The sequence below is a fragment of the Gaeumannomyces tritici genome, assembly GCF_000145635.1.
Source record: "Gaeumannomyces tritici R3-111a-1 unplaced genomic scaffold supercont2.5, whole genome shotgun sequence".
NCBI lineage: Eukaryota > Fungi > Ascomycota > Sordariomycetes > Magnaporthales > Magnaporthaceae > Gaeumannomyces > Gaeumannomyces tritici.
Genome location: NW_008804549.1, coordinates 4,089,818 through 4,098,545, shown reverse-complemented (window position 1 = coordinate 4,098,545; position 8,728 = coordinate 4,089,818). Strand labels below are relative to the sequence as shown.

At 56.4% G+C, this 8,728-nt stretch overlaps 2 protein-coding genes across 2 annotated transcripts; one reads left to right on the top strand and one right to left on the bottom strand.

Annotated features, from left to right (window-relative positions):
* Nucleotides 1-4,485: 4,485 nt before the first annotated feature.
* GGTG_10341 (hypothetical protein) lies at nt 4,486-4,812 on the bottom strand (the record flags this gene model as incomplete). The annotated part of the gene is made up of 1 exon (XM_009228214.1): nt 4,486-4,812. The coding sequence occupies one exon, from the start codon at nt 4,810-4,812 to the stop codon at nt 4,486-4,488; it is 327 nt and encodes a 108-aa protein (XP_009226478.1).
* Nucleotides 4,813-5,594: 782 nt separating this feature from the next.
* GGTG_10340 (hypothetical protein) lies at nt 5,595-8,696 on the top strand. Its single transcript, XM_009228213.1, has one exon. The coding sequence runs from the start codon at nt 6,350-6,352 to the stop codon at nt 7,853-7,855; it is 1,506 nt and encodes a 501-aa protein (XP_009226477.1). The 5' UTR covers nt 5,595-6,349; the 3' UTR covers nt 7,856-8,696.
* The last annotated feature ends 32 nt before the right edge of the window (nt 8,697-8,728 follow it).

Below are 8,728 nucleotides of genomic sequence, written 5' to 3'. Positions count from 1 at the left end.
GGGGGGCGATTGGGCAGGGTTCTGCGCTGCAAGTAAAGACGCGCCCAAGGCCGACAGCTGAACACCACCCACGTTCGCAACAATCCAACCGCGCAAAAGGCCGTCGGGCTGGCCCGTGTTTTACTAGCGGAGGGAGGGTAGCGCGAGCCGTGACGGCATGAATCGAGGCGAGCAGACTGGGTTCAAGCAAGTCGGGCGCAGCTCTTGACAGGCGCACATCACCTCGGCCATCACAGAGCGGCTAATCGCCTCGGATGCGCGAAACAAAAGCTGACCGTCGGCTCGTCTGGCTATGGCGACCATGCCAGCATGTCAATTGGCGTCTCGTGAGCTTGGGCGGCCCGCAGTCGTAGTTTGAAGTCGTTGTCGGGCGTGTCGCGCTGTGGGTTTTTGGCTGGGCAGGGAGCAGGCTCACAGCGACGGTGCGATTGGAAATGGGCAGGCAACAGAAAAGAGAAAAGGAAAGGAAGGCGTGGAGAAGGCGACAGGACAGACACCCGGCAAGACGGGCGGGCAGGCACGGCCCTCCACCAATTTCAATACACTCGCCGCTCCGCTTCGCTGTATATGAGGTAATTACACGGCCAAAAGAGACGACAAGAACAGGGAAAAGTGTATGTGTTCGCGCTGCTAAGTACACGGCCAACTGCAAGGCAAAAAAGGCATACATACAAGGAAGCATGATTACCAGTTCGTTAGTCTGAGGGACGCACCCAAGGTACCCAGATCAAGCAGGGAAGTCCAAGGGGCCACCTGCCCTTGGGCACATGCACGTGCCTCCCTCTGAGACATGGGTGACTTTCCCTTCTCGGAGGGCACTTGGCTTTGCTAGAGACCACGTTCACGGACACCTCTACGTTGAGAAAGTCAATCCCGACTCGAACCTTGCATCCATGATTTGTTCATATGCAAAGCTCAGCCCGGCCCAACGAGCATCATCGCTGGAGACACGCAGGTTGGGCCGGCCGGCTACGCCCGCCTGTTTGGGCGCCTGTCCGAAGAACAAACGGCGGCGGCCAGTCTCGCATGCGTCAAGCAAGGACGACCCGAAATACAAGGGTTCAGGCTCGAAAGCAGTTCGTGTTGGCAATCCCTCTCCGGTCCGCAGCCAGCTTCGCCCCCGGTGCCCATCATTGACGGTCGTCGAGGCCGCACACAGGATACATCATGGGCTGCCGTCAAGGCCAGGGGCGGCAGGCCGATTTGCCGCTTTCCAGCAGCACGTCACGTCATTAAATGTGCGATCCACCAGCGGGCGAGTAGGTCGCTCGCTCTGGTTGGGTAATTCCGAACGGACTCGGTCAGGGCGTGTGTGGGGAGCTGTCAGTAATGAGACTCGGCCTTCGAGGAAGCGTGGAAGCGTGGAAGCGTGGAAGCGCAACCAGAACAAACGGCGACGCAGAAATTGATGAGTTGGCAGTCGTGGCATTGCATATCCACGCAGTCGGGACGCCCCACACACACCTGCCAGATTGCAACCATAATTTCGCCAGCACAGCCAGCACACCGAGCTCTGCCTGCCCGGGCGTTGATGTGGCAGCGTTGATGGCAACAATTGCCACCGCTGGGCGCCTGTGGGCAAATCATACTTTCAAAGGCGGACGAGCGTCTTTAATCCATCGACATACCTCCCATCAGATCGTCCAAGGGAACAAGATGAGATAACTTGCGGCTCAAATCTGGACGATCCGCGCTTGCATCGGGTGTGATCAAACAAGGTGGGCTGCGAGGCTCGTTCCGTGCCTTCTGTGGTCCAATCAGAAGCTTGGATGAGCTGGTTCCCCAGATTGAACTTGAGTGTGTGTGTGATCAGCCTGACAGCCGTGGATCGAGCCCCGCAGTATGCAGCGGTTCTTGAGAGCCGGCCCTGACGTCACACGCCGCCAGAAGAGCTTGACAGCTCCTTTTGTTGGAGATGCAAGGTCTTGCTGTCAGATCTTGGTGTGTAAGAATTCAGGCCCATCCAAAAATATCTACACCAGTGTCATATTCCGCTACAGCTCCGTGATATCTTGGGTATGGTGTGCTGTATGGCTGGGTGATCCAGAGCGAGAGTGAATAAAATCTCCTGCAAGTGATTGATTTGGCACAAACAACCCAAACACGCTTTTTACGTGATTTGTTGCTCGCATCCTGGCGCAAATAACTGATATTAGACCGAAGGGGGCCATATGACACGATGAACGATAAGGTATTAAATCCTTGTCTACATTTTAGCCATCGTTGCCCTATCCTACAGGACTGCATATATCTCCGTAGAGGCCGCTATGCTGAGAATGGGCTCTACCGAATCTCATCACCAGCAGCGCAACGCCCGTCTAGGCCCGCTCCCAGTCTGGGCCTCTCTAGGCTTGGATGCGTCTGACAAGGAAAGACAGCCAGATTCTGGCAGACCGGTTGCACTGAGACGCCGCGGGAACGGATACGGAGCACGCGGATTGGTGCTGATTCCATGTCAGGAATGCGCCGGAAGCAGAAAAGGTTGGCACATTTTTTTTTTTTCGTAAAAGGTACACTATACGAGGCATCCACGGACAGTTTCGATGGGATGGCATGGCTTCCTAGTCAGCTGGTCTAATGGCAGCAGGACTTGGCCTTATCTCCATCGGATATTGGACACCGCTACCGGACTTGATGGGCCTCAAATTGTCTTGATATACAGATCAGTGCCTTCCATCTGCCAGCCAGACAGTTACCCTGCGTTATCTCAGAGTGCATGTTTATGGGTAAGGAGCTTTTCGCGCCTGACAGCGACGTGTCAATGGACTATTCAGATGACAGAGAACAAGCTTAGTAAACAGTGGCCAGTTAGAGCCAGAGGTGGCCCAACTTCTCCAGGAAACAGGAATGAGAAATTAAGACCTGCATTTTCCAGACTCTTCCAAGGTCCCGAGCTACAAGCCTGGCCAGCTGCGAGGGAACGTAATCTAAGACGTGAGAATCGAGTCCTGCGTTCTGGTGGGACAAATCGACCGGCCAAGGGGAAACCTGAGCTTTTTCGACGGCCAAGCATCCAACTCCCGACCCAACTAGCAGGTGCTTGCTATGGATCAGGATGTCGTGCCCGATCGGGCTGCATAACCGTTTGTCTAGAGTGCGAGGGGGGTTTGGTGTTTAAGTTCGAGTTCATGCTCGAGAGAAAGTCAGGCACTGGAGTGAACACCTACCCTAGTAGGCACTCCCATCAAAAGTTTGTCGTCTGTGTTTGCTATGGGTGGGGGTTACCACTAATGTATACCGGTATTTCCTTTTTTCTTCTCGCCCTTCTCCTTTCTTTGCGGCCACTTTCCTATCGCCTCCCTGTTTTATGGTAAACGGCTTGATTATCAGCCAACGCACAACTTTGTCTGCCCATCAGAGAGTTCCTAGCCGACAAACTTCTAAAGTCAATCTTCCTCGACAAAGTGGGCATGGAAGGAGTCGGAAAAAAAGGAAGGGAGAAGGAACAAGAAAGAATAGATCCGAGGTACCGAGTTGCCCGTTTGAATGACCCCCCTGCAGTCGGATCGGCGACGATTTTCCAAGCCGAGCCAGCCGGAAGCAAGGGAATTTTTGATGGGAGCAGTGGAGTTTGCTTTTCCCCCTTCTCTCCCGCCCCAGCTGCCCCAGCTGCCCCTGCCGCAGATTGCTCGGGCTGACACACAGTTGCTCCAGTCAGACCTGCATCAAGACGACGCACGTCGATGGGACTCGTCGTTCAATTTTTTGCGGCGGCGCGTTTGATTTGACGGACCTGTGCCGGCAGCAAGGCCGAACGCGGTGGGTCTAGAGCTGATTCACAAATCATAAACATGGGCTGCACAGTCGCCAGAGCGGAGTGCGGTGTGATATGTCGGACCTGGCATGCTGCTGATCAGGGGTTACGAAGTTTGGTAGGCTTGGTAGGCCATGCAGGTACGAAGCGTGCATGCGGCCTAGCGGACAAGAAGGCAAGGGCAAGAGGGCCCAAGGGCCGGTTGGCATAACTTTGGCAATGTTTGCCCGTGTGGTGCCCGGTTCTTGTGATCCGAAAGCTCGCAACGGCGAAAAAAAAAAAACACTGGCAATAACAACAACAATAACAACAGTAACAAGGGGGCAGAAGACGGTGAGCAATCCAAAGAGGGAGGCAGGACGGCGCTGGGGGCCCTGTGCGGCTCCCTTGTGGCCCAGCCTGCCATCCGAACACCCAGGCGTGTTTTTTTATGTTTATTTTTCAATGTTTGCCAAACCGCCTCCCATTTTTTTTCCCAGGCACCCCAGAAAAGAGGGCTGGAATCTGCGGCCAGACGCGACGGCGCAGGGCGCAGGTGTGGTTGCAAGCCGCTCCACTGATCTGCGTGGCGACCCACTAACTGTTTTCGGATGGCAGGCTGCTCTGCTGGGCCTGGCGGACGGTCGATCAACTTGCTGGAACTGGCAATTGGCGGGGCGGCAGTCGGGAAGTCTCCGGTGGCGGGTGGCTGCTTCCCAGTCTGCCCAGTGTGCCCCATCGAAACTGAGCCATCAACTCTCAACTGTCTCAATCCGCCTTCTCTGCTTGCTTCTTCCTTCTCTTGGGGCGCTGCCAGTGGCTGCCGGCGACGTCGCCGCCGCCGCAAACTCTGGCGGTCCACCCGCCAAACGCTCTAGCGATGCAGCCGTCGAGGGGCGCGCTGCAAACGACCCGACGTTTGCGTGCAAGGACCTGCCGGGGGCGGTTGCTTTCGCTGTCTCCCTGTGGCCGACTTGGGCCTCCCCGTTCGCTCCTTGGGCCCCAGCCTCGCCGTCGAGTTTGGCTGCCATGTTGTTGGTACCGAAACCCCGCTTGACTCGCAAGACCGGGGAAGGCATCAAACCCGGTGGTCTAAAAGGGGCTGCACCAGAGAGGGAACAAGACAAAAACAAACAAAAAGGCAAGAAAAATGCCCGTGCAGGCAGTCAGGTGCTGCTGCTGCCAGAGCCGGCTCGACATCTCCCTCAGGGGCCTTATCCCAGTCACACCCCTCCCCCTGCAGACAAGCTCTGGCTGCTAGCCTGGGGGCCAGATGTGATGACAAGGGAGCAAGGCGAGATCCGATCTGTGCTTCTCTTTGGAAGCGACAAGGTTGGGCTTGGTTGCCCTCGCTTTGGCTTTGGCTCGGTCGCCCGTTCCCCCTTCATCAGGTATGGAAAACAATCGGACGGACCAAGCGACACCGTCCAGAGGGAATGTGGCGGATTCCTGGGGCCTTCCCCTCGGCCCAGACGTCCATTCCAAGCCACCTGATATCCAAACCACGGAACCAAAACAAAACAAGACAAAAACAAACAATCCAGCACCCCACCACAGTCGAATCGCACATCGCGACGACGTGACATTCACGGCTCCGGCGTGGGGAAGACCAGTCCATGTCAAAGCTGTGTCTGGGTGGCCGAGAGGATGGGAGGGGGTCAGAAAGGGGGAGCCGAAAAAAATGCTGCAGGGGAGCTTTGCGCAATGGCATCTCTCTTTGACTGCCCGTCTATCACTCGCGTGTGCTTGCTGCCAGTGCCAGCTTCGCCGTCACATCTGTCTTGTCGACCGCCACCGTGGAACGTGCTCTTCCGGGCACCTGTTCTCTGCTTGGCCTTCTGGCTTCTTTTTCCCGCCATGCAGGGTCCATGCCTGCGCCTCTCCTTGCTTTTCTGGCTGTTTTTTTTTTTTTTTTGCTTCCCTTCTGGTGGCCCATGCTTTTGATTTTTCTATGATTTCTTCTTCCGACCTCTCCGCATCCGCTTTTCGCCCCATGTCGGCCAGACCGCCGCGTCCGGGGGGTTGAAAAGTGACGTGTGGTCTGTCCCTTCATCCCTCCAAGCCTCGCTTACTCCTTACTCCCACGCTTTCTTGCCCACGTACGCCAGTCCCCAGCCTAGCACGTACGCAAACAACAAGCCCCAACGCCCCCCTTCTCCCTTTCCGTCTGCCCCGGGTAACCCTGTTCTACATTCCGCACCCAGCATCATCTGCCGATGGGGCCGCAGGGTACGCCGGCACGCCCTGTACACTGCCAGAGACACAGGTGGAGTGGGTGGCCTCGTCCGAGCACAAGGTTTTGCATGGCATTCCTCGCCGCCGGCTCATACATAACATACCTACATGCCTCACACACACGCTCTCGCTCCTCCCGTCTTCGCCTGCAACCTCGCTCGTGTTGTTGACTTGGCATCAGTCTGTCTGCGTCCATATATCCCTTGGCTCCTGCCCTTCCGCATCCGATCCATCGGCGGGCATTCTTCATGATATAATAATTCGCCACTCCCTCCGCCGCCTCGTCTGGGACAGCGAGGTGGACCAGTCAATATTGATCACTTGCGTGCTTCACTTCTAACACCATCTTGGACTTTGTCCGCTCCACCCGACTCCGGAACCATGACCGACCGTCACGTCACCATGGCGCCGCGACGCCTCGCCAACCTAACGCTCGTCACCAAACACTTCGGCCCTGACGCTGACTTCTCTCGGGCCACCACCCCAGTGCCCAACTACTCGCATCCAAGGCCCGACTCACGCCTGGCCTGTGTCCATGCCCGTCCAGAGCGCCTCGTCGGCAGGTCCTCGATTGGCTCCGACTCGTCACCTCCGGGCATGGTGTCGGACGAAGATGAGGACTACGCATCCGGCGACGACGAGGACCACCAGTACCACCTGTCTCAGTCGCGTCTTTTCGACAGCTTCTGGCAGGAGGGCCCAGTCGAGCCCACCAGGTACCCAGCCCTCTTGGAGTCCCCCGTTTCGCATCATCGTTTCGACAAGTTCCCGGTGGCAGAACCGAAGCTCCACGACCACGATGTCCTAGAATCGCCGCGCTCAGTCAGGCTGGCACAGGACTCTTGGCCACTGCGGCCAAGCACCGCGCTCAGCACCACCAGACCGGCCCCTAGGTACTCGTTGTTCCCGCAGGCACAAAAAGCCCCTCGCCAGGCTCTGCCCCCACTGCGCGTCGTGTCGCCTTCCCCGTTCCTCCCACCCATCGCGACCACCTCGGAACTGAGCCTGCCTTTCTTCAGCCCGAGCGAGAGCCCTGTTACCCCTGAGGTCTCACCTTCAGCTGCCGCGCCACCCCCTCGCGGCATGTCGTTCTCCAAGCCGTGTCCGTTTTCCCCACTGCTTTCGCCTACTGAAAGCCTCCCTGCACCCACCAGCCTGGCACCATCGCCTCCGACAACTCGACGATTCCTTCCCTGGGAGAGCTCCAGCACCGAGGACGACTCCCTGATGACCCGCTCGGTCCCCGCTTCGCCATTTTGGCCAGAGCACTCCCGTCATCACAGCATCCCGCGCCTGCCGTTTCAGACAACCCGTCCTGCAAGTGCAGGACTGCCACAAGACTCGCTTCAGTATGCTTCCTTCCCGCTTCCCCCGGTGCGAGGCCGTTCTGCCACCTGCCTGGCCTCGAGCCGAGCTCCCACATACTTGTCGACCACCAACCACGTGTCTGCACCGGCCTCGGCGGCCCCTTCGCCACTGTGCAGCTCCTTCCGTCCGCCCTTGACCACAGGTATGGGGGCCGGGAGTTTCCCCGGCGAGGACCTCCGGTCCTACTTCGATCTCGACTCGGATGACGAAGCCAGCGACAATAAGAGCAACAAGGGCTCGTCGTCCAAGTTTACTCTGAAGAGCATTGTTCGCAACCTGCAGCACAAGCGCAGCGTGTCTGACGTTCGTCGCAAAGCTAAGAGCAGCGAGGACGCTAAGGAACACGTCAGGCGCACACGCGCCGCCACCTCTGCCGCCGAATCCTCTTCGCCACTTCGCAAAGTTTCTGGCCCTTCGCCTCTCACTCTCGCCGATTTGGACCTCCCACCACCCCCTGCTGACGAGAGGGTGCTCAAAAAGCAAGGTAGTTTTGCCTTTCTCCTTGGACGCCTTGGTTAGCTCTGGCGCATTCACTTTCTCTCTGCATGCTTCTCACGAAACCCCACATATACGCTCACATGATTTTTTACGTTTTATCACATGTCTTACGCTCTGGCGAAACGCCTTCACTCGCACTTTTCCTTTCTCCCTGTTTACCCCCATTGTTTACTTCATGTTGCCTTACGACATGATTCCATCCCTGATTTGAGCACGACACGAAGAACTGGTACTGTATTGGCTGTATGAGCATTCCGATACGATCCCCGCTATGCATATTACGTTGTATACTCCCTTGCTATTTGTCAAGATATTCATGTTGTCTTGTTTTACCTCCTTTTTCTTACTCGTTTCTCTTTATTTCATTCTCATGTTTCTCTACTGTATAAACAAACCCGACCAAAAAAAAAAAAGCACGATGGGGGTATATCAAAGGCCACGAAGGTGGATCCCAGGCGGACTCACAGTTGGATACCAACAAATTTCCTATGTTATTCGGTGCTGAGAGGAGACACGTGTGTGGCGCTCGTCACGATACGGCCTAATGCGTTGGGATGGCTCAGAAGCGAAATGGCTGACTGATGGCGATGAACGATCTGACGAAGACTATCTTGGACCTTGCCGTTTTTCTTTCTCTTACCTTTGTCATTAACCGCTCTCTTCTCTCTTTCTCTTCGACTTCTCCCATTTACCATTAATAAGACAAAGTCTCTGTTTATTGATCACGACTTACTCAGAGCCGCCGATGAGATGCAAATTGAACGCGCCACGGCTCGATCGTGGTAGCCGCGGCGGCCCAGGAATAGATCAGCCTAGCTTCGATGTGCAGTGTGAACATTAATAGATCGTGGCAAAGAGAAAACGGATCTTCCAGCGGTTGCCTGGTGCCCAACT